This window comes from Nerophis lumbriciformis, linkage group LG05 (assembly GCF_033978685.3).
Source record: "Nerophis lumbriciformis linkage group LG05, RoL_Nlum_v2.1, whole genome shotgun sequence".
Taxonomy (NCBI): domain Eukaryota; kingdom Metazoa; phylum Chordata; class Actinopteri; order Syngnathiformes; family Syngnathidae; genus Nerophis; species Nerophis lumbriciformis.
This window is the reverse complement of record NC_084552.2, coordinates 37,663,212-37,688,748: the sequence shown is the minus strand read 5'-3', so window position 1 is coordinate 37,688,748 and position 25,537 is coordinate 37,663,212. Positions and strand designations below refer to the sequence as shown.

Below are 25,537 nucleotides of genomic sequence, written 5' to 3'. Positions count from 1 at the left end.
TGGCGCTTTGTGAACAAACAAGCAGGAAATTAAAAACTCATGCAAACAGTTGTAAGCTCATGCTGGCTCACGGGATGCCATGACAACAGTGTACTCAACATACAATTTGGAGAGTGCAGATGGGGAGTCCAGGAGCTTTTCTCAAGCACACGCACATGAATTTCAAGTTCGGATCAGCACCTCACACTGGGGTCAAATGTCACAGTTCATTAAGACTTGTACTCATAAATAAAAGCATCTATAAAGTCCCTGTGTACAGGGTGAATAAATATATATATATATATATACGCACTCACACTATTCATGCGACGAGATGTATGTATTTACGTCACATGACCACCTTTAACTTGTCAATATGATTGTGGTGAAACCTTCTGAAAGCTCCCTGCCAAAAACTACATTCATCAGAACAGTCCACGTCCTTGCCAAGCAGGGCAGGGCAGGGCAGGGCATCTATGTGGTCAGTCCCCGCCTCTCCAGCTCTCGGTTTTGCTTCAGTTCCTTGATCCTGCGCCGTCACACACACATACATACATACGAGTGGCAGTCAATCACAAGAGGAGGTCAAGAGCAGACTGTGCACGTGTGTGTGTGTGTGTGTGTGTGTGTGTGTGTGTGTGTGTGTGTGTGTGTGTGTTACCGATGTCTGCAGCGTCTCAGAAATCTCATGATCTTTCGCGCTGCCTGGTCCTGCTTCTTGGTCAAGAAGGTCCCCCTGGTGGACAGAGGACAAACAGCTGTTGCTCAAAATCCATGCTCACAAGCCACCTAAGTCCATTGAGACTGAGCTTACTTCATTCTGGGGGTGTGGCCTGCGCCGCCGCCAGGACCCTGCTTGAGCCTCTCGTACTCCTTGTAGCTGCGATAGTACTGCTGGATTAGCACTGCTGCCCGCCGACTCTGCTGGAAGCGTTTCTGCTCGTAGTATGAACGAAATTTGGACTGGATCAAGATGGCCGCTTGTGTCATCTTTTTGTAGAGCGCATACTGGCGGAGGGAAAAAGGCACAAGGTGAGTCAAAGGACAGGAAGTGATGATCTCTGTAGTGCACATGTCATTCTTGTACTTGTTCCCACACGCACGTCACACTACATACATCTACTGATTCACCATTACCTTCAGAGCTATCCATGTTAGCTAGCCAGAGAGAGAGGAGGCAGAGAAACACAGCAGGTTAGTGTTAGTGAAGCTGGATCACGCAGACACGCACGCAAGCAGACACTCAAGCTCATACACAGGCACACATGCTCACACACCTGTTTGTATTTGCGGTAGCATCTTTGAATGACAGCTGCAGCCATGTCCTGCTGCTCCTTCAACCTGCGACCCTGCACACATACATAGTGAATGAGAGACGGTCTAGTAGGGGACAGCACAAACACTCACTGATTAGGCACCCAAGGGCACCTTGTATCTCCTGAAGGCATTTTGGATGATCCTGGCAGCTTCATAGAGTTCCCTCTGTTCGCCGTCCGTCAGTGTCAGCAGGGCAAAGTCCCTTTCCATCTTTCCATTGGCTGATGCATTTAGAAACTCCGCCCATGCCACAGAGGAGGGGGGGCGAAGCCTCTGAAGGGCCAAAGCGCTGAGGGGCGAGGGAGGGCAGATTCGCCTAAATAGAGTGAAAAAAACATGGTTCCCATGAATCAAGACCTCCTCAAAAAGTGGAGAGATGCTTCTCTCCCACAAGAAAAAGATGATGCTTACGGGTTACCTTGGCAGAGATTGCGTATGGGCGTCGACTGTGTCCAGGTAGGTTGCCAACCAGGTGTCCTCAATGGCGGGATTGTCCCCACTCTCACGGAGCGGTGACTCTGCCCCGTTGGTGAAGTCCTCTTGTTTGATTCGCTCTGGTGTTGCCTCAATGATTTGTTCGGCCAGGGTGGCCATGTCAACCTGTGACCAACAGCACGTCTCAATATTTGCAGTTAGAATTAAGTAGTGACGCATTGTGTAACATGTACTTCGAGCACCTCCTCTTCCTCCTCGCCTTCGTTTTCCACGTTCTCGCTGTAGCACAGGAGATGCTCCGCCAGTGTTGGCTCCATGTGGGGGAGGACTGGGGAAGCAGAGCTCTCGCTGTTACACTCCATGAGGTCGCACCGGTTCAAATCTGCTAGAACAATTAGTAAAAACAGGTTGGTACTGCCCAGAGGACATGTTCTTTAATCAAACGTTACCTGTGTTTGGCCCCTCCCCCCATGCAGGCGACACAACCAGGGAGGTCGATGGGGAAGATGAGACGGGCAAGGATAAAGAGGAAGATGAAGGAGACAATGGAGAGGACGGAGAGGTGTCCATGGGGGCAGAGTAACTAGAGTAAGCAGAGCTTTGTGAGGGGGAGCAGGAATCACTAGGGGAGGGGAGGCTGCTGGAAGAGCTGAGACCTGCAATGGGCAGAAGCAGGATGGTTAGAATCGCAGCAATGACCTCACATCCCGTGACTACCTACTGGCATGTCACCTGTGTCCGGGCTTGTCGACAGAGGTGAGGCTGGAGGATGCGCATGTGCGTCTCTGGGAGTCACGTGCGCCTGCATGTGCAGGTCCTCCAGAGCACCAGCGAGACACGTGTGTCCCCTGGAGCGGGCCACAGCGAGCGGTAGGCGGCCCAGTGAGTCTGGGATGCCAAGAGCCAAACTATTCCAGGCATAGAGGAGCTCCGCTGCCCTCTGATGGCCCAGAGCACACGCCCACATCTATACACACACAACCCATCAAACCTGAGAGGTGTCTGACCCTACAACATATCAGAGAGTCATGACCGAAGCGTGTCATACCAGCGGCGTGCAGGAAAAGTGGTCAACGTTGAGGGGATCAACTTCCTGTTCCAGGTCCAAACTTTCACTGTGAACATGCCTATACACCACATCAAAGGGTTAAGCAGATGTGTATTTGTGTGCGTGTGTGTGTGTGTGTGTGTGTACCTCCAGGTAATGAGCGTGTTTATCAGGTATGTATAACCCTGTGCAGCCGCCAGGTGGAGCAGTGTCATCCCACGGTGCCGCACAGAGTGATGAAGCCTATCTTCTTCACCTCCACTCCATCGCACTCCTCTCATCATCCTCTCACACACTCGTACAATCCTCCTCTCAAACCACTGGGGCGACTGGCGCACGCACGCACGCACACATGCATGCACACACACAAAGTCAGCTGATGTGACTTACACTTTTAAGTCATTGGTCAGTCTCCACACCTGGTCACAGTCGTCGGGTGTGTGTGTGGGAGGCGGCGTGGCCAGCCGGTTGCCATGTTGCTGCCACTGCTGTTGTGTGTTGTGCTGTTGGGTAACATTGTGGGCCACCATAGCTGCCATTCTGCGCTCCATCTGCTCCAGGCGTTCCAGGATGGACACTCTGAACTGATTGTCTGTACAACACAGAAATCTTTTTGTCAAGTAACCAGGTTGTAAAGAGGAGCTAAACTTGTTCCTAATATCAGACTACAGTGACCAGTCTGACCATCCAATGAGAGCCAGTCGAGCTGAGAGCTGGGCAGCGAACTGGCGTTTCTTGCACGGTACTCAAACAGAACTGATGAGGAAACAGAACCTCCAGACTCCAGAACCTGAAGACAGACGAGCCCGGCCTCGTGAGCTAGGGAGAGAAAACACCAAATGATTGTAAGAAGGGGCAGCAGTAGGTCATCTGTCTGTGAGAATAAACTATTGGACACATGCTAGGCTGCTTCCTTAATACTGTCAAAAAAAAGCTGATACAACCTACTCGGGATGCAACAATTTATTCAAAAAATCTGAATCGCTTGAGCTGACTCGCTTCAGATAATGTGTTTTTCCTGTTTTACTACTTAGTTTGGTGTGTGGAGCTTTGGTCATACGCATGCACATTGCACAATGTGAGGAAGATGAGAAGTAGGAGTTGTCGAAGAATTTGTGTTGTAAAAATGGCGATTGAAACACACAGTCAGAGATAGAGACCTGCAGATTCTCCAGAAGTCTCTGCCCAGGTCTACCAAAATCACAAGCAATGAAGCTCCCAGATTGTAAGATGTTTATGTAGATGCATACCTGCCAACTTTTGAAATCAGAAAAACCTAGTAGCCAGGGTCCAGGGGCTGCAGGCCCCGGTAGGTCCAGGACAAAGTCCTGGTGGGGGGTTCAGGCTTCGCCCCCCGACGCAAAATGATTATTAGCATTCAGACAGGTTAAAATGTTGCTAAAACCATCACTTTTCTATCAGTCACAGTGACTTTTCAAAACAAAAATATTACAGCAAAAATCATATGGGTTGATTGACATGTTTATTCTGTACGCTAACTTCAATAGTTTGAAATTATTTTGACAGTTAATGCCAGTTATCCTGTCAACCTTTCACAAGACTTCAATTTGTTAATTGAAAGTATAAACACTTTTTACAGTAAACAAATGGTAAAACAGTACTAAACAATTCCATTAAAAAAAAAATTGGTGTCATTATTAACTTTCTGTCCAAGCTTGTATAATCTACTGCCTTGTTCAATTGTAAAAAATATTCTGTGCCTAAAATTCACATTTCTATCACAATTATCATACTGTAAACATGGTAAGCTAACTTCATTAAAATTAATAGTCCTGTCAATAGCATGGAATTACAATTCAAATGTAGTTTTTTTGTAAGCCTTTAAAAATAATTCAAAATATGAAAAATTAATGAAAATTAATTTAAGCCATCAGACACTTGAAAAGTGGCACATCACATCTCTAATGTAATCATTTTAACTTTTCAACAGAAATAGCACTGCAAAAATATTAAGGACATACTTCTGTATTTTGGTAGTTATGCTGTCAACATTTAACAAGATTTCTTCAACTTGGACTTGAAAGCATAAATAGTATAAACACTTTTAACAGTATAACAGTACTAAACAATTCCAATAGATAACATTGGTGTCATTACCTTTTTGTGGCTAAAATCCGAAAAACGTTGAAAGTTTTCCACTTGTATCGCTAGCAACGGCATTAGACTTGTGTTTTTTTGTCCCAACGTGGTCTTTTACATCGCTAATTCCTCCGTGTCCGATCGAAAAATCTTGTCTGCACAAGGTGCAATTCGCGTAGTTTTCACCCTTTTTGGAACGGATAATTATTCCCGGATAGGCTTTTGAATATTCTTCACGGAATGACTGCAGTTTTCTTTTCCGTTTAAGACTCTTATGCGATTTTTCTCCGGCTGATTTCATGATCGTTCGCTCGTTTGGAAACAATGGCAACAGGTGCCTCGTGCTTGGCAGCGGTGCTATAAATAGCCTCGCGGAATGGCTCGATAGGAAGTTACGGGAAGCAGGTCGAATGTCATTGTTGTTACGCGATTTCGTGAATAAACCTTTAAAAAATATATTTTTTTTAAATTAATGAAAAACCGTATTTTTTAATCACTGCAACCGTAACCCGGAATAGGTTGATGAAAACCGTACTAATTACGGGAAAACCGGAGTAGTTGGCAGGTATGTAGATGTTAGATATTGTAGCTTTTGCCCGGATTTTGTAAGGATGACAAAGAGGGGGACGATCAACAACCAAGTCCAAACAACATTTTTAACTCTCACACTAAATCACTAACACACACACTGGATCCCGTATCCTTTATTCTTCCGAGTATAGAACGATTACTCTGTGCTAAGAGAGCAAAGATTGTAGGTTCAATGTGCACAATTCAATGGCTTAGTTACTCAGACAGCAATGCGTTTATGCAAGTTAAGATTGGGGTATGTTGTTTCTAAATGGGGGAAGACATTCATGTCTCTTGTTTTCATGTTAGCATTAGTCCGTGAGTATATCAAAATGGAGTTATCGATCCCTTTTTAAAATCATTTTAACAGTAATATTAACCATCAGTTGTCATTGATACGATTTATCGTTACATCCCTAGTGCATGTGTGTGCATATACCGGGGCAGTAGCAGCGCAGCACGCCAGGTTGGATCAGTGATGCCGGAACAGAGCTCTGATCAAACACACACAGGTATTGACCCAGCTGCTCACTCCACGGTCCTGTGATCAATACTTTCACCCCACCCTGCACAACACACACACATATGTATATTAGAATTGTGAAGAAGTTTTGTGGTGCTGATGATGGGTTACCTCGGGGTACGACCACTCAGGTGAGAAGTCTGTGATAGAGGCAAGTCGGGACGAAGTTGGCAGTGGGTGAGGAAAGGGTAGGAAGGAGGAAGAGGGGGAGGGCTGGGGGGGCACCATGTAGCGAATTCCAGCTGGGAACACAGCAGGGGTTGCACCAACATCCACAGCTGTGGAGGGAAGAGGTGCGACAGAATTTGCTTCCTCTGTGATGAGATCAGAGATCAGGTCAGGAAATTGGCTGTCAAAAGAGATGACAAGCTCCTCTGCTTCCTGCCCACAGGGCTCTGCTTCCAGTTGGGTCTCCATAGGAGGGGCTTCAGAGTTATGCCCCTGCCCCATCCTCTCCTTCACCTGCAAGATGGCTGGTAACTGGGCAGAGGTTTCCATGGTGATATCTTCCTGGTTATCGGATTGTTGCCGAATGGGCTGATGTGATAGAGGGGGTAAGGGTGCAGCCCCAGGTCCTGGTAGGTGATCATAGGGCTGCTCCTGATTAGGTGACTGTTTGAGCTGGCCATCTGACGGCAGTAAAGCAGCACTACTTCTCATCTGTTGTCGTGGTGACGCATTTGAAGAGTGGCAGGGCTGCACCAGACAGACATGTACACCCCAGCCAGTTCATATGGTTGTAGTACTGGAACCAAATGTGTTGTCATGATAATATTTGTTTGTGTAGGTGCCAAAGGTGTGACTCACCTGTAGCAGTGCCAACTTTGTGGGAGGAGCTAAGCTGCGCACATTATTGCCACTTCCTTGGTCTTTTTCCTCAGACTCCCCTAGCGCGCCGAGCTCCAAACAAAGAGGGAGGAGGGCCGGGGCAACCGAGGAAGTTGGGGAAAGGGACAGGGAGGGGGGAAGGGAAGCGGAGTCCTTTCTGTCATTCTCACAGGAGGAGGAGAGGGATGAAGGAGGGGAAATTGATGAGGGTGGGGTGGAGGTGGGCGAGAGTGCTAGGGAGGAAGGTGAAAGGGGGGAGCAAGAGCAGATAACAGGGGAAGGGGTACAACTCGAACGAGGAAGTGGGCCGCCGTACGTTTGGCCCTGCTTGGGGGAGTTCAAGAAGGAATCAGGATCGAAGGCAGGTGGGAGGAATGTGGGGAGAGACGAGGAGGAGAATGACATAGGAGGGGAAGGTGAGGTTGCCAGGGGGGCAGGTGGAGATCGGAGGGAGGCAGAAGAGGAAGGTTTGAGGAGCAGGCCTCCTAAGACAGGGGAGGGAAGAAGAGCGAGTGACAGGGTGGTCATCCCCGTTGGATGGACAGGAGGGGGGATGGATGGCGTTGTAGGGGAGGGAGGGCAAGGGGAGGCAGGTTTTCCAGGAAGGTGGATGGAGGGGGGGAGTAATAATTGGTTGGCTGGATCATCCCCTTTGGCTCCACCTGAGATGGCAGTAGTGGTTGCCATGACGATCACCGCATTATGTGGCAGTGCCACCGTGGTCAGGTTGCCATGGTGGTCGCCGTAGAAACCGTTCCTGTGGTTTCCCACATGTGGCTGCAAGGGTGACGAGGCCGAGCTGCAAGAAGCACAACATGGTTCACATCCGCTGTCCCCTTTCACATCCAAGGAGCTCGTGGTGCTCACATACGTAGAGGGGGGACGTGGAGACGAGGCGGGGCTGCTCTGTGCCTGGAGGTGAGGCAGTTTGGCGTCTCCCATGCCTCCCCCGAGCTCTCCTATCTCTGAGGAGAGAGGTGAGGAGGACGGGGGCAGTTTGGGGGAGATGATGCGATGCTTGGTGCTGTTGCAGCTGTGGGGAATGTTCCCTCCTGGTTGTGATGAGACACACACACGTACACATCACACACACACATTATCGTGTGATGTCACAGCGGGAGCATTACCCTGGCTGGTGTTGCAGAGGCAGGCATGCGTGCGCGGCTGAGGTTTGGTTCTCTGGCGATCTAGGATGAGCTGTACAAGTTCCTCAATGCTGAAATCGCTGGTATCTCCAGAAGCTTTGATGCTGTGAACTGACACACACACACACACACACACACACACACACACACACACACACACACACACACACACACACACACACACACACACACACAATACTCATCTGGACTATGTATGCATGCAATTGTAAGACAAGTGTGTCTTACACATGGGCTTGAGCTGACTCAGCAGATCATCTCTGCTCCACTTCAGGCTGTCATGGCGACTGGTCAGAGCACACAGCAGTGGACTGAATTTCCCAGAATCCTCCAGGGAGGGCACATTCAGGTAGTGGACCAGCACAATATCTGGGTTCTGTCGAAATGCGAACGGCACATGTGAATGTGTGTATGAATGTGTGAGTGTGTTTTTGTGTGTATGCTGACCTGCAACAGCCAGTAGCACCGCCGGTGGAATGTTGGCACAATGGAGGAATGGACATAATTACCATAGAGACACTGCAAGCACAGATACAGTAGGTCAGCTTGAGTGCAAACTCATTTTACTATGGCTGCAATGCTGTTTGTACCCTGAAGGGAGTGCTGTTTACCTCCATCCCCTGCACCTTCAGCTTCATATGGTCCTCTCGGGTGGTCTTTCCATCCTTGCGTTTCTTCCAGCAGTAGCCATCTTTCCTGTACTTGACTTTCTTTCTGTTGTAGAGGATGATGCTGCCGTTCTTTGGCCTGAAACAGTCAATGGTCAGCCAAGAATACGAGCTGCTTGAACTGCTTGTGTGTGTACCTAGTTTTCAGAGTGCAAGAGAGCCACTCATCGTGTTTGTCAAAGGTTACCAGGTAAGATGCAATCTCCTGCACGCATACACACATGAACTTCAACTTATACTGAAGCTCCACAAGAATAAATCAATTGACAGTGTGAAGATGATTAATTTTTTGAGAGAAATCCTTTGGATTGAATTGTATTACAATATAGACATAGACTGACCTCATTCGTATTCCACCTGAGACGCTCGTTCGGCAAACCGAATGAGCGAGGCAGACACTCCAGCAGCTTGTTGGGAACAAACACCTTCCTCTGGCTTTTATTCTCTGAACGTGCACACAAGCACACATGAATGTCACATTTTGGTCTTAACAGCACTAAAAAAAGGTCTGAAGGAAACTAATTCCCTCCCAAATTGGGGGTTAAATCACCAAAAATTATTCCCATGCATGGCCACCACTGCTGCTCATTGCTCCCCTCACCTCCCAGGGGGTGATTAAGGGTGATGTGTCAAATGCAGAGAATAATTTCGCCACACCTAGTGTGTGTGTGACAATCATGGGTACTTTAACTTAAACTTAACTTTCTGTGTAGTTTAACTTTAACTTAACTTTCTGTGTAGTCAGGAGACTGTGTACATAGTAGGTGAAACTGTTTCAAAAATCGCACTACTCCTTTGAATCTGTATAAATATTCCCATTTGAGCAACCCCGAGAGGGACAAGGGGTAGAAAAATGGATGGATGGATGGATAGCGCTATAACTGACAACAGGTTACCATAGTACCATAGCAACAGAGCGAGAACCACTGACCTGTCACTGTGGAAACCATCTCCTTGTTGCTCATGGTGATGAGTCTATGCAGGGTGTCTCACACAGTGCACGGCCACCTACACTGCCCCACTACACGCACACACATTGAAACACAGCGTGTCAGTATGCAATCGATCAACCATGAAGAAGTACTTACAGTTGCCAAGGATGGAAACAGAGCTAAACGAGAGCGGTTAATAATGAATGAGTAGCATTTTAGTTTGGCGGACACTCACTGTGGCGTGGCAACGACTTTGACATGTTTTCCAGGCGTGTCCGCAAATTCCTGGTCAAAAGTCGCGCAGATAGACCTTACGAAGCCTCCTGGAGGCCCAAATCAGACTTGGCGCTCGCGTAGCTCGCCTGTCCGATTACCGGTTCACCCACTCCCGACTACAAGCATCCTACTCGCCCCGCTTTCGGTTTTTTTTTTAAAGGCAGGCATCCCGTTTTCTAAAACTTTTGTATCTCATACAACATGCTTATCCTAGCTCAATTAAACCAATATGAAATTCTCCTTCCCAGAGAAATCCATCGCAATAATATTTAGCTGCTCTGATAGCCAGCTGTGCTAGCCATGCTAAAAGCACTGATTTGACGCCTTCGACTGTTGAGCGGGACTTTACGTCCGAGTGAATGGGTTCCAGACGACGGTATAGTGGGGACAAGTCTAAAAGACATCGATGTAAAAAAAAACGGTCCGCAGAGACAGACAAGCGTTCTGTGGTAAGACAGCCTCTTAACTACTTTACCTTCCGCCTTCAGCCATCTTCCTTACCTCTGACGTCATTGCGTTGACACCGTAATGCTTGCATCCATCGGTTTACCGTAATGTTGAATTGACAAATTGACCTCCCATAAAAAAAAAAAAAAACATTAAATACCCAATCTCACGTGTGCGTCAAAATTTACTTTTCCTTTAAAACATAAGTCTGACAATTTTGTACTTCAATCTTCCTATAGAGTTACCAAATTGTTAAAGAGGATGTTTTGCTTCTGGTTGTGGCTATAACGGTGGTGGAAATGATAAGTGATACCAACAATAATAATGACACATACTGTTTCTGTCATTGTGGTTGATTCTGTTTGTTAAATGTTCTTGAAGCAATAATATTTGTGCTATTATTACTGTTTGTTTTTATGTGTATATCTTCTCAATTGCCCTCGGTATTGTAAAGCTAGAGTTAGGTTGGAGTTTTTCTATTTTCTTTTATCAAATTAACATTATGGCTAATTAAAAACAATAAAAATACAATATCAAAACCAAAACCACATACAGCGAGTCGCAGGGGGGTGGGGGCACCTGTAGCCTATCCCAGCTACACCCGGGCGGAAGGCAGTGTACACTCTGGACAAGTTGCCACCTCAACGCAGGACCAACCTAGATACCTAATTAACACCAAAGTCCCTGGATATGTACAAACCCCAAAACCAGTGAAGTTGGCATGTTGTGTAAATCGTAAATAAAAACAAAATACAATGATTTGCAAATCCTTTTCAACCTATATTCAATTGAATGGACTGCAAAGACAAGATACTTAATGTTTGAACTGGAAAACTTTATTTTTTCCAAATATTAGCTCATTTGGAATTTGATATCTGCAACATGTTTCAAAAAAGCTGGCACAAGTTGCAAAAAAGAGTGAGAAAGTTGAGGAATGCTCATCAAACACTTATTTGGAACATCCCACAGGTGAACAGGCTAATTGGGAACAGGTGGGTGCCATGATTGGGTATGAAAGCAGCTTCCATGAAATGCTCAGTCATTCACAAACAAGAATGGGGCAAGGGTGACCACTTTGAAAAAATACGTTAGCAAATTGTCGAAGAGTTTAAGAACTTAAGAATTTAGGGATTTCACCATCTATGATCGGTAATATCATCAAAAGGTTCAGAGAATCTGGAGAAATCACTGCTCGTAAGCGATGATATTACGGACCTTCGATTCCTCAGGCGGTACTGCATCAAAAAGCGACATCAGTGTGTAAAGGATATCACCACATGGGCTCGGGAACACTTCAGAAAACCACTGTCAGTAACTACAGTTGGTCGCTACATCTGTAAGTGCAAGTTAAAACTCTGCTATGCAAAGTGAAAGCTATTTATCAACAACACCCAGAAACGCTGCCGGCTTTATTGGGCTTGATTTCATCTAAGATGGACTGATGCAAAGTGGAAAAGTGTTCTGTGGTCTGAGAGTCCACATTTCAAATTGCTTTTGGAAACTGTGGACGTCGTGTCCTCCGGGCGAAAGAGGAAAAGAACCATCCGGATTGTTATAGGCGCAATTTTCAAAAGCCAGCATCTGTGATGGTATGGGGGTGTATTAGTACCCAAGGCATGGGTAACTTACACATCTGTGAAGGCACCATTGATGCTGAAAGGTACATAAAGGTTTTGTAGCAACATATGTTGCCATCCAAGCTACGTTATCATAGACGCCCCCTGATTATTTCAGCAAGACAATGCCAAGCCACGTGTTACAACAGCGTGGATTCGTACTAAAATAGTGTGGGGACTAGACTGGCCTGCAGTCCAGACATGTCTCCCATTGAAAATGTGTGGCGCATTATGAAGCCTAAAATACCACAACGGAGACCCCGGACTGTTCAACAACTTAAGCTGTACATCAAGCAAGAATGGGAAAGAATTCCACCTGAAAAGCTTAAAAAATTGGTCTCCCGTACTTACCAAACCTTCCGAATTTTCCGGGAGACTCCCGAATTTCAGCGCCTCTCCCGAAAACCTCCTGGGACAATATTCTAACAAAAATCTCCCGATTTCCGCCCCCTGCAGCTCCATGCGGACCTGAGTGACGAGTCGACAGCCTGTTTTCACGTCCGCTTTCCCACGATATAAACAGCGTGCCTGCCCAATCACGTTATAACATCTACGGCTTTTAGAGAGTGCACAACTGCGCACACAACAAGGAGACGAAGCAGAAGAACGAGGAAGATACAGCAATGGCGACGCCGAGTAAGATGAAGAAATACGCTTGTAAGTTCCAAAACGAATGGAAACAAGAATTTCAGTTTATCCAGGACAGTTCGAAGGGGAAGGAGTATGTTGACTGTAAATTTTGTAGAACAGACTTCTCCATTGAACACGGTGGCCGAACGGGTATACTCAGTCATGAACGGTCAGCGAAGCACAAGGTGGCGGCAGCGCAGCACCGGTCACAGCCCAGTATTATGGGCCACCTCGCTAAATGGAGACCTGAGGGTGTAACATATGCCGAGACAAAGATAGCTATGCTGATAGCTGGAAGCGACATCCCGTTCTCATTTGCAGATGTCTTCAACAAATCCGTGAAGGATATGTTCCCGGATTCAGAGATCGTTCGCCAGTACGCAAATGGCAGAACAAAGGCTACTCAAATAGTGAAAGATAAGTGTTGTTTTTTTAGTAAGCAGCAAGCTGTGCTTCTGGCTGCAAAGCATTGCACTTTCAAGTACAACAATGAGTAGATGTGTATTATGTGTGTGTATATGTGTAAATAAATGAACACTGAAATTCAAGTATTTCTTTTATTTAAATATATATATAATAAAATAAATAAATATATATATAGCTAGAATTCACTGAAAGTCAAGTATTTCTTATATATACTGTATATATATATATATATATATATATATATATATATATATATATATATATACTGTATATATATATATATATATACATATATATATATATATGTGAAATACTTGACTTTTGGTGAATTCTAGCTGTAAATATACTCCTCCCCTCTTAACCACGCCCCAAGCCCGCCCCCATCTCCCGAATTCGGAGGTCTCAAGGTTGGCAAGTATGTGGTCTCCTCAGTGTTGTTAAAAGGAAAGGCCATGTAACACACTGGTATAAATGCCCCTTTGCCATTTTTTGCAATGTGTTGCTGCCATTAAATTCTAAGTTAATGATTATTTGCAAAAAAAATTTAGGTTTCTCAGTTCGAACATTAAATATCTTGTCTTTGCAGTCTATTCAATTGAATATAGGTTGAAAGGGATTTGAAAATCATTGTATTCTGTTTTTATTTACGAATTACACAACGTGCCAACTTCACTGGTTTTGGGTTTTGTACACAGAACACATGAAGGACATAAAATACAGTCATACAAATATTAAAACAAGAATTCAATTAAACAATAATTAAAAAAGAACAATTTCTCACTTTTATCCCAGTGGTTGTGTCATTTGTAGAAGGTCTCGGTAACGAGATCCCTACACTGCTAAGTTATCACCGTACATTTCATAGGAGCAGATCCTTTCACATGTTCAACAATACCTTCTTTAATGTCACAAAGGTGCCCAAAGTTTGAGCTGCAGTTTTGTTTTTTAAAATACACTATATAATATGAAACCGCAAAAAAAATAGGGAAAATGCTGTAAAGCAAAAAGGCACAATGTAAAGTTACACAAGGCTTAAAGTTCTTTAGCCCTCCTAGTTCCTACAGAAGGAAAAATATATATACAAAAATAACAAAATAGCTCCCATTTCTGACCATTCACAATATCTGATTTCATTTCATTGTCGTTTTCTGCAACTCGCTAATGTCAGAAGAGTCTGCCTTCTGCTTGGGAGACAAAATGGAGGGTAAACAGTTCACCAAAAAATAAAAGCGACTTTGTCCTTAAACTTATTTTTCCACATGCGCACATGTAACAGTGCTCGAGATCGAGTCTTGTATTTACGAACCAAACTGCTCAGTTTGAAAATCAGCTTTTAATTAAGTAAAAGGAGTCCATCATAAACACAAAAGTCATAAACTGAGGACATCCTGTAGTCCAGTACAATTCATCGCAGATGATATAATATCAAAAACTCTCCCAGAGTTTAGTTTTTCGAGATAGGGGAAAGTAATTGTTAAAAAACACTAGCTTAACTTGTACCGCTTGAGGAGGCACATTGGCTACTTGACAGACTTGGAAGAAATTACACATCTTAAGAGGTATAATTCTCCAAAATACTAAACAGTATTTTATTTAATGTATTGATAGAGTTGACGAATACGATTCAATTAATAAAAACGCACAGATTGTGATAATTAAATCCTATAATTATTGCTTTTTATATTACAGGGCTTTACAAAGTGTCATCAAGTCACATTTCCCCAGAATCCTACACAAATGTAGACAACGCAGTACACATGGCTGACAGTGTCCACACCACATTCCTCCCACGTGAAGTGTCCATCTGGCAGTTTCCGTGACAACAACCACCGCCTCCGTCACAGCGTCCACTTCAAACACCTACAGAGGAAAGCGGATGCTGCCTACTTTGCACACAAAAGTAGTCCATGTTTGGGGTTGGAACATACCTGGTCTCTCTGTGGGTACTCAGGCACTTGCTGGAGCAGTAGCGCCCCCCACAGGTAGTGCAAGTGTAGTTGGATGGGAATCCGCACACACAGCAAAAGTGTCTCGGAGGAAGCGAGGAGGGGGGGACCAGCGCAGAGAGGTAATTTGGCTCCAGCTTCTCCGACAGGTTCTAAAAGTCAAACGTAAAGCACAGTAGAGGTGGGCTCAGCTCCTGATAAGGAAAAAGCGAAAGCCTACCTCTTCCTCCAGGAGCGCTGTGAAGTTTTTCCTGAAACGCAATTTGAAGTGGTCGCCCCGCGTCTTCCTCTTTTTCTTCTCTGAACACAACAAAACTCACGATAGATCGGCTGTAGGAAGGAGAAGAACATGGCATATTACCTGGCTCTTCTGTTTCACTAAAGGCGGGGAGGCGGGCTGTTGGACCTGGCGGTGGAAGGGAGCTCAGCGGGTCGTCCTGGAAACACATCGAACGAAGGGGCAAATATATGTTGGCTGGCGTCAAGAATGAGGAATGTACGGTGGCCGACAGTGTAGGGCTGGGCGATATTGCTGAAAACTGTATCACGATACAAGTTTTTTTTATATTGGTCGATAGCGAAAATTATCATTTTTTATGATCTACGGAAAATATAAACCAGGAGTAGGGCTGGGCGATATGGACGAAAAAGTAAATCTAACCTAACCCTAACCCACCTAACCCCTAACCCTACAACAATCAATGAAAACACAATTCTTAAATGGGGCGGTATAGCTCGGTTGGTAGAGTGGCCGTGCCAGCAACTTGAGGGTTTCAGGTTCGATCCTTGCTTTTGCCATCTTAGTCACTGCCGTTGTGTCCTTGGGCAAGACACTTTACCCACCTGCTCCCAGTGCCACCCACACTGGTTTAAAAAAAATGTAACTTACTTATTGGGTTTGACAATGTAAAGCGCTTTGAGCCACTAGAGAAAAGCGCTATATAAATATAATTCACTTCACTTCAATCATAATAAACACTTTACAATAACCTTTAAATTAAGGTGCAAAAATAATGAATATGTAAGACATGCTTAATAAAGTGTAAAAAAAAAAAATAGTGCGGAGTGTGAAAATGTAAACAGAGAAACCTGAGAAGAATTTTTTTTTGCAGGTTTACTGCCAGGACGTTACATGGTCTGTGTAACATTTAATTTGGTCTGTTATTTTAATTTTAAGTTTGGAAATTAATTTATGTTATGAAGTAATTATTATTTAAATATTATTGAACCAAATTATTTTAAAAGTAGCACATTTGTTCTTTTTTGTTATTTGTTTGATTAATACAGGCCTGCACCTTAGATCCTACCTGTTGTTTCCGTACATTCGAATAGGAAACGGACAAGTGTTAAAAGGAAAAGATGAGCGCGATGAAGGACTATGGTCCGTTGGAAAAAAGAAAAAAAAACTGGCATACTGTTGAGGTGACTTTTCCTGTTTTATTCCAATTTTTTTGGCTCTCTGCAGCACTCATTTTAGTACCTCTTCTCACTCCATGCAGAGAATCAACAGCGAGACAGCAAGATACTACAACCAAACGTTATAGTTGATACTTTTTCGCGATTGGCACTGATAACTTCCTGTTTTGCTAGGACTACCAGACCGTGAGTGCCTTTGTTTAACTAATCATCATGCTTCATTCTTTCTGGCTTCTTCCGACCAAAAAATAAATATAGAAATATATTTTTAATCTAACAAATTTTGTATTGATATTGATTACGTGTCTATCGCATATATATTCATATCGGCCCAGCCCTACCACAGGAGCAAACGTGCAGCAACGTTCAAAAAACATGCAAACCACCAGAACACGTGCACCTTTATGAAATACAGCACACAAGTGCGGGTCCAAAACACACACAGACTCCTAAACACATGCAAAACGGTGAAAATACAACTCATTACATTTAATATTCTTAAAAAAAGTTTCATGAATATAAATTTGCCTTTTCACTCTGAAAAATGTCTTCTGGGCACTTGGTCATGTATCTGTATATCCCTCTCAGACGTGGCGCCACTGGCAGGGGTTGCACATACAAACCCCAAAACCAGTGAAGTTGGCACATTGTGTAAATCGTAAATAAAAACAAAATACAATGATTTGCAAATCCCTTTTAACGTATATTCAATTGAATAGACTGCAAACACAAGATACCTAACGTTCAAACTGGAAAACTTTGGTATTTTTTGCTTATTTGGAATTTGATGCCTGCAACATGTTTCAAAAAAGCTAGCGCAAGTGGCAAAAAAGACTGAGAAAGTTGAGAAATGCTCATCAAACACTTATTTGGAACATCCCACAGGTGAATAGGCTAATTGGGAACAGGTGGGTGCCATGATTGGGTATAAAAGCAGCTTCCATGAAATGCTGAGTCATTCACAAACAAGGATGGGGCAAGGGTCACCACTTTCTGAACAAATGCGTGACCAAATTGTCAAACAGTTAAAGAACAACATCTCTCAACGAACTATTGAAAGGAATTTGGGGATTACACCATCTACGGTACGTAATATCATCAAAAGGTTCAGAGAATATGGAGAAATCACTGCACAGAAGCAGCATGCCCGTGACTTTAGATCCCTCAGGCAGTACTGGATCAAAAAGCGACATCAGTGTGTAAAGGATATCACCACATGGGCTCAGGAACACTTCAGAAAACCACTGTCAGTAACAACAGTTCGTCGCTCCCTCTGTAAGTGCAAGTTAAAACTCTACTATGCGAAGCGAAAGCTTGATGCAAAGTAGAAGTGTTCTGTGGTCTGAGGAGTCCACATTTCAAATTGATTTAGGAAACTGTGGACGTTGTGTCCTCCGGACCAAAGAGGAAAGGAACCATCCGAATTGTTCTCGGCGCAAAGTTCAAAAGCCAGCATCTGTGATGGTATAGGGGTGTATTAGTGCCCAATGCATGAGTAACTTACACATCTGTTAAGGCACCATTAATGCTGAAAGGTACATACAGGATTTGTAGCAACATATGTTGCCATCCAAGCAACGTTATCATGGACGCCCCTGCTTATTTCAGCAAGACAATGCCAAGCCACGTGTTACAACAGCGTGGCTTCATAGTAAAAGAGTGCGGGTACTAGATTGGTCTGCCTGTAGTCCAGACCTGTCTCCCATTGATAGTGTGGCGCATTATGAAGCCTAAAATACCACAACGGAGACCCCGGACTATTGAACAACTTAAGCTGTACATCAAGCATGAATGGGAAAGAATTCCACCTGAAAAGCTTAAAAAATTGGTCTCCTTAGTTCCTAAACGTTTACAGAGTGTTGTTAAAAGGAAAGGTCATGTAACACAGTGGTAAAAATGCCCCTGTGCCAACTTTTTTGCAATGTGTTGCTGCCATTAAATTCTAAGTTAATGACTATTTGCAAAAAAAAATTACGTTTCTCAGTTCGAACATTAAATATCTTGTCTTGGCAGTCCATTCAATCGAATGTAAGTTGAATAGGATTTGCAAATCATTGTATTCTGTTTTTATTTAAGAATTACACAACATGCCAACTTCACTGGTTTTGGGGTTTGTTAATTGGCGGTACATACATGCGGCCTTCAGGCACGTCAACAAGGCCGCCATCTTGAGCAGGGGTTTTGTCAGACCAATCAGACCGGTGTGAATCTGATTAGAACCAAAAACTTCTGTCTTAGTTGGCAAATTCAGTAAATATACATGGCTTTCCCCTGCTCACGCGTTGACGCATTGTTTTTATGGACAGCAATGTCCTAACATGCTAACTGCTGGTTTCATTGTACTTCTGTTGTGTTCTTTCAGTATTTCCCATTTAAGTATTATCTTGATATTTTTGTATTTCATCTTGTTTCGGAGTTCTTAAAACGCATTTTTGCTATGAGTTTTTTATTAAACCACCAACTCGGCGAGTCTAAATAAAAGAAAGCAAATGTGAGCAAAACCCAAAAAAGTTAAGCTTTTACCAAAGTTAGCAATCATAAATGAAGTTTTCAGGACATACTGTACAGAACGTTGAGATCTATTGTTGTATTTTGGTAAAGATGGGGAAAACCACGCATACTTGTAACAACGCGTGCAACAACAGCAAGGGTCATGGCCAAAACAGTGATCATGCAGTTACAGTGAGCTGTGATCACTTCTCCGACTTCTTTCACAACCAGCCAGGTCATCAGTTGTGTCTCCGATTATCTTTATGAGTTGTTAACATAATGGGAAAAAGAAAAACAGTGAATCAAGGCTATCGAGTGCTGCTTGCAGTTTGTTTAAAAGGACGCTTCCTCACAAGATGCAAAGTAAAATCTTGAAATTTAACCTTGCCTGAGCAAAAACAAAGAGTCTTGATATCAATTTCCTTGACCCAGACACACACAAAGAAGTTGTAGGCCTCCATGCTTTTTCACGCCTGCAGCATCTTTTTTGCCGTGTAGAATGAAATAGTTTGACATGTCTGAAAATGCGACCGACGGATAATCGGATAATAATGTTGTATATTGTAGCGTCCCGGAAGAGTTAGTGCTGCAATGGGTTCTGGGTATTTGTTCTGTTGTGTTTATGTTGTGTTACGGTGTGGATGTTCTCCCGAAATGTGTTTGTCATTCTTGTTTGGTGTGGGTTCACAGTGTGGCACATATTTCTAACAGTGTTAAAGTTGTTTATACGGCCACCCTCAGTGTGACTTGTATGGCTGTTGATCAAGTATGCCTTGCATTCACTTATGTGTGTGTGTGTGTGTAAAAGCCGCATATATCATGTGAATGGGCCGGCACACTGTTTGTATGGAGGAAAAGCGGACGTGACGACAGGTTGTAGAGGACACTAAAGGCAGTGACTTTAAGGCACGCCCCCAATATTGTTGTCCAGGTGGAAATCGGGAGAAATTCGGGAGAATGGTTGCCCCGGGAGATTTTCGGGAGGGACACTGAAATTCGGGAGTCTCCCGGGAAAATCGGGAGGCTTGGCAACAATGTTCCCTCTAAGTGCAATTGCGCACTGCTCAAGCGTCCTCTGCGCACGGCAAATCTATGCCGTGCACAAAATCAAATAAAAAAATAAGCGCATAACAATTTTCGACACGACACGACAGAGAAAACAGTTTTCGTCATCATTGTTCAAATATATTAACGTCTGTCGAGACGCTTTGAGAACATGAATTCCATCGATCACTTTACTGAGCAAAACTCTTTATTGTCGGCCATAACCTACTCAGTGGCCTAGTGGTTAGAGTGTCCGTCCTGAGATCGGTAGGTTGGGAGGTCAAATCCCGGCCGAGTCATACCAAAGACTATAAAAATGGGACCCATTACCTCCCTGCTTGGCACTCAGCATCAAGGGTTGGAATTGGGGGTTAAATCACCAAAATTATTCCCGGGCGCAGCCACCGCTGCTGCCCACTGCTCCCCTCACCTCCCAGGGGGTGATCAAGGGTGATGGGTCAAATGCAGAGAATAATTTCGCCACACCTAGTGTGTGTGTGACAATCATTGGTACTTTAACTTTAACTTTAACTTTTATAAACACATCACCAAAACATTAGTAAAAAAAATTATATCTAACAAAACTGGTAATTTTCTGCAGTAAAAACCAGACCAAAAGCAACTTTGTTTTATCAACAGCAGCCGCTCGCTCTTTCTTACTTGCGCCAACACATGCACATGTGGCACTTAGCCAGTGATGCGTTTACAGCCACACAAAAAGTCGGACAACTCCAACACCAGAGGTGGGTAGAGTAGCCAGAAATTGTACTCAAGTAAGAGTACTGTTACTTTAGAGATTTATTACTCAAGTAAAAGTAAGGAGTAGTCACCCAAATATTTACTTGAGTAAAAGTAAAAAGTATGTTGTAAAAAAACTACTCAAGTACTGAGTAACTGATGAGTAACATACACACACATATCATATATATATATATATACACACACACATATATATATATATATCTTTATATATATATCTTTATATATATATATATATATATATATATATATATATATATATATATATACATACATTGATATATACAGTATATAATTTATTTTTATTTTTTTTGCCGTTTTTGTTTACATGTTAATAGTGTTTTAATGAATATACATGCATGTTTAACACATATAGATTCCTTTCTTTCATGAAGACAAGAATATAAGTTGGTGTATTACCTGATTCTGATGACTTGCATTGATTGGAATCAGACAGTAGTGATGACAAACGTCCACGTTTTCAAATGGAGGAGAAGAAAAGTTCCTCTTTTCTGTCTAATACCACATGAAAGTGGTTGGTTTTTGGCATCTTATATGTCCAGCTTCCATATTCGTTTTTATACACTTTACAATAAATACATTGGCGGCAAACTCCGTAGCTTGCTAGCTTGTTTGCGCAGGCTTTCGGAGACTCTTATTTTGAAAGCGCAGGCGCGATGGAGCGGCACTTTTATTGTGAAGACAGGAACTGTGCAGTCAGTCTTTAGGCTTTTGACGGGGTGTACGGTTGAAATAAAAAATTGTCTTTTTTCCTTCACACTTTTGATTGATTGATTGGAACTTGTATTAGTAGATTGCACAGTACAGTACATATTCCATACAATTGACCACTAAATGGTAACACCCCAATAAGTTTTTCAACTTGTTTAAGTCAGGTCATGTGACCCCTGGCTCTGTTTGATTGGTCCAACGTCACCAGTGACTGCATCTGATTGGTGGAACGGAGTGAACGTCACCAGTGACTGTATTTGTTGAAACGCAGGCACTATGAAGGTCTGTCTGACAGACCAAAACAAACAAAGCGTGCATTAACAGATCGATAAAAATTAGAAGCGAGTAGCGAGCTGAATGTAGATAAAAGTAGCGGAGTAAAAGTAGCGTTTCTTCTCTATAAATATACTCAAGTAAAAGTAAAAGTATGTTGCATTAAAACTACTCTTAGAAGTACAATTTATAACAAAAGTTACTCAAGTAGATGTAACGGAGTAAATGTAGCGCGTTACTACCCACCTCTGTCCAACACCACACATAAAGTGTAATTCCAGGTCGTTACACTATGATTTACTAATCAAATGTGTGCTTATTCTATTGTCATTTATTAGGAATCTTAATTTATAAATATTAATCATGAAATGCTGTTAGTATATTAAGTAAATACTAATAAAAATATATATTTTTTTACAAACAGGAAGTTTCAGGAATGTACACATGATCCCCTGCTTACATCTCATTGTGCAACATGTGAATGTTTTAATGGGAACTAAATGCAATGTCTGAAAGGGGTACAAATTATTTCCAAAGCAGGACCTCCACCCAGACAAACAATACAAGTACACAGTTCATGAAAAACAATATTTTTTGTTATTGTCATTGTAAGTGGGCCTAAACACTTATATTAGAAAATAACCTCATGGAAATGACTGCTGTCATTTGATTATAATAATAAGAGAATGTTGTCTGTCTATCTGTGTTGGCCCTGCGATGAGGTGGGGACTTGTCCAGGGTGTACCCCGCCTTCTGCCCGAATGCAGCTGAGATAGGCTCCAGCACCCCCCGCGACCCCGAAAGGGACAAGCGGTAGAAAATGGATGGATGGATGGATGGAGATTTAACTTGTTATTTAGTCAGGTTTGGGACAGGTGTGCTGCTAGTGTAGCCACAGTGTGCACGTCTGATGTTGCTCACATGGGCTCCACTGAATGCTCAGGGAGTTTTTGCGTTTGCTCACACACATGAAAAATTAGAGGGAACATTGGTTGGCAAGTATGCTTGTAGCACACACCTGCAAAGCTTGATACACTATTCCTCTAATGCCAAGTGACATAGACAGGAGCCAACCTAACAACGAGTGCGCCCTCTAGTGGCCTGTCTAATACGAGTGTTATTATCTCTCAAGGGAGCCAACATAACTGTATACAATTTATACAGTTATGTTGGCTCCCTTGAGAGATAATAACATGTATACTATACATACATAAGTAGGTTAATAAAAGATTAGCTACGATACCACAATTTTGTTTAAAATTGCATGTGTTTTGGCAACCTTTATGTGTTTAGGACCTTGCTGCCGGCTACCGTAAGAATGGGGTCAGTTTTTAAATTGAAGTCACCTACCTGGAAGTTGTCTTTCTCTAAAGCGTCGAGCTGCCTGCTCAGCCTTCTCTGGCGGGTGGCTTCATCCAAAACTCTCCGTTGGCCCGCCTCCACCCGAGCTGCCACAAATACAAACGCGATTAATATACAAGACTAATTCGTGAGATAAAGTCATCATAACAAACAAACGCGTTCAGTAAAGGCACCGACTCCCTATCTTTAACTTTAAAGAGCCATGAAGGCAAAAGCAAGACAATTTACCGGAGGTCTTCTTCTCCAGCACCATGTTGTTTTCACCAGCTCGACGGAAGTCGCTTAGGGACAAAAAGCTTGGAGCGGCGCGCGATTGTTTAATGCTGTCCCAAAGCGATTTACGAATTTTCGTTGCGCGTTTAAAAAAAATGACGACGGTAACAAATATCTACTTCCTTCCTCTTCTCTTCTTTAGTGTCCGTTGCATCTAGTCGATAAAGTCCATTCGGTTTTCCATGTAGCAAGTCCGCAACAATTGAAGGTGGTTGTGGGTGTTGGTGAGTCCCCATCCGGATGCTGCATTTTGCCTCACCTCTGTGAACGCACTTGTGCACTCATAAAAGATAGGAAACACAGTTTTTATAGCAGTTAGTAAAACATTGTGCTTATGATCGATATCAGGGTATTTTTTTTAACTTTTTGACCCAATATCCATTTCTCTGTTCTCAATTGTTGATGACTGATGATAACAACCAAATTTACCTACCCCCCCCCCTCCACACACCGAATTGTAAATAATGTAAATAATTCAATGTATACACCCTGATGATTATCTTGTGTGATGACTGTATTATGATGATAGTATATATGATAGTATATCTGTATCATGAATCAATTTATTAAGTGGACTCCGACTTATAGTTGAAAAACTTATTCGGGTGTTATACCACTTAGTGGTCAATTGTACGGAATATGTACTTCACTGTGCAACCTACTAATACAAGTCTCAATCAATCAATCAATCAATCAAAAACACATGGCCCACAGGCCCCACACAAATATTAACACTCAATTAGTAAACATGACTCTTGAGTTTCATGTAACCTACTTACAGTTTAAAGGCTAACCTTGTCAAATTATATGAAACCATGTATTAATCACAAACATTTCATCAAGGCTTAGGCCATCTGATTATAAAAACAAATACTAATCAAATATACTGCACAAGGGACTCATGAATACTGCCAAAACATAATTGTGCATATAACTCGCAGTACAGGAGTAAATAAACTAACTTGTGTAACTGAGGGTTTATAAATGTCGACTATACTGTATGAAACTACTAAATAGTAAACACGGAGGCTCCAGTTTACACGAGGACCATTTTTTTTACGTTCTTTCAAAAACCTCCGCTCCACTACGTGTCATCACTTCCGCTCTTAGCGCCTTCAAAATAAGAGCTCAAGGCATATACTGTATAACAGCTAGGGCTGTGAATCTTTGGGTGTCCCACGATTCGACTCAATATCGATTCTTGGGGTCAGGATTCGATTCAAAAAATTTTTTCAATTCAACACGATTCTCGATGCAAAAACGATTTTTTTCCCGATTCAAAACGATTCTCTATTCATTCAATACATAGGATTTCAGCACGATCTACCCCAGTCTGCTGACATGCAAGCAGAGTAGATTTTTGTAAAAAGCTTTTATAATTGTAAAGGACAATGTTTTATCAACTGATTGCAATAATGTAAATTTGTTTTAACTATTAAATGAACAAAACATATGACTTATTTTATCTTTGTGAAAATATTGGACAGTGTGTTGTCAAGCTTATGAGATGCGAATGCGATGCAAGTGTAAGCCACTGTGACACTATTGTTCTTTTTTTTAAATAAATGTCTAATGATAATGTCAATGAGGGATTTTTAATCACTGCTATGTTGAAATTGTAACTAATATTGATACTGTTGTTGATAATATTCATTTTTGTTTCACTACTTTTGGTTTGTTCTGTGTTGTGTTTGTGTCTCCTCTCAATTGCTCTGTTTATTGCAGTTCTGAGTTTTGCTGGGTCGGGTTTGGTTTTGGAATTGGATTATATGTTATGGCATTGCTGTGTATTGTTTTGTTGGATTGATTAATTAAAAAAAATTAAAAATAAATTAAGAAAAATTCAGAATCAACTTTTTAAAAATGAGAATCGATTCTGAATCGCACAACGTTAGAATCGCGTTTCAAATTCGAATAGATTTTTTCCCACACCCCTAATAACAGCGTATAAAAGGAAGTTAACATCACAAAGAGGAAAGCCCATAAAAATAGGTTACAATTGTTTTTGGTTTTTTTAAGTTTAATAACTAAACTATCAATACAATTAAAGTACACATAAAAATACAGCTTCACCGCTTTGTTTGCGCTTAAGAAACTTCTCTGACTTGAATTCCAGACTTCTTCTGTTCGTTACTGCCACAAATGGTGGGAAAGTGTATTACAATAGAGTACATTGCAGTCCATTCGGACCACAGCTAAGAAACATATTTTTTGGCCGCCCGCAGCCCCAAAACGGCTGGGGCCCTATGGTTAAGAAACATTCTACCAATAAAAATCACAATAA

The 25,537-nt window shown here is 42.7% G+C and overlaps 2 protein-coding genes across 8 annotated transcripts; both read right to left on the bottom strand.

Moving 5' to 3' along the window:
* Nucleotides 1-44: 44 nt before the first annotated feature.
* camta2 (calmodulin binding transcription activator 2) lies at nucleotides 45-10,340 on the bottom strand. 6 transcript variants are annotated; one of them, XM_061960441.1, is made up of 26 exons: nucleotides 10,315-10,340; nucleotides 9,563-9,652; nucleotides 8,973-9,076; nucleotides 8,769-8,836; nucleotides 8,575-8,710; nucleotides 8,411-8,482; nucleotides 8,192-8,339; nucleotides 7,928-8,056; nucleotides 7,672-7,852; nucleotides 6,780-7,599; nucleotides 6,084-6,668; nucleotides 5,889-6,015; nucleotides 3,464-3,598; nucleotides 3,199-3,371; nucleotides 2,927-3,108; nucleotides 2,780-2,858; nucleotides 2,464-2,698; nucleotides 2,181-2,387; nucleotides 1,965-2,113; nucleotides 1,715-1,896; nucleotides 1,408-1,612; nucleotides 1,257-1,328; nucleotides 1,117-1,137; nucleotides 794-987; nucleotides 641-715; nucleotides 45-508 (listed from the first exon to the last, which is right to left on the bottom strand). In XM_061960441.1, exons 2-26 carry the CDS (start codon nucleotides 9,594-9,596, stop codon nucleotides 454-456), a joined length of 4,368 nt encoding a protein of 1,455 aa, XP_061816425.1. In that variant the 5' UTR covers nucleotides 9,597-9,652; nucleotides 10,315-10,340; the 3' UTR covers nucleotides 45-453. The 6 variants fall into 6 exon arrangements, 4 of the variants coding, with proteins under 4 accessions (XP_061816425.1, XP_061816424.1, XP_061816426.1 ...); XM_061960440.2 differs by having other exon boundaries at nucleotides 9,799-10,330; XM_061960442.2 differs by having other exon boundaries at nucleotides 1,974-2,113; nucleotides 9,563-10,330.
* Nucleotides 10,341-14,272: 3,932 nt separating this feature from the next.
* Nucleotides 14,273-23,580, bottom strand: znhit1 (zinc finger, HIT-type containing 1). Of its 2 annotated transcripts, XM_061960452.2 has the most exons (6): nucleotides 23,209-23,536; nucleotides 22,969-23,066; nucleotides 15,266-15,341; nucleotides 15,125-15,204; nucleotides 14,887-15,056; nucleotides 14,273-14,818 (listed from the first exon to the last, which is right to left on the bottom strand). In XM_061960452.2, the coding sequence occupies exons 1-6, from the start codon at nucleotides 23,231-23,233 to the stop codon at nucleotides 14,797-14,799; spliced, it is 471 nt and encodes a 156-aa protein (XP_061816436.1). In that variant the 5' UTR covers nucleotides 23,234-23,536; the 3' UTR covers nucleotides 14,273-14,796. The 2 variants fall into 2 exon arrangements, with proteins under 2 accessions (XP_061816436.1, XP_061816437.1); XM_061960453.1 differs by lacking the exon at nucleotides 15,266-15,341 and having other exon boundaries at nucleotides 15,125-15,234; nucleotides 23,209-23,580.
* Nucleotides 23,581-25,537: the final 1,957 nt, after the last annotated feature.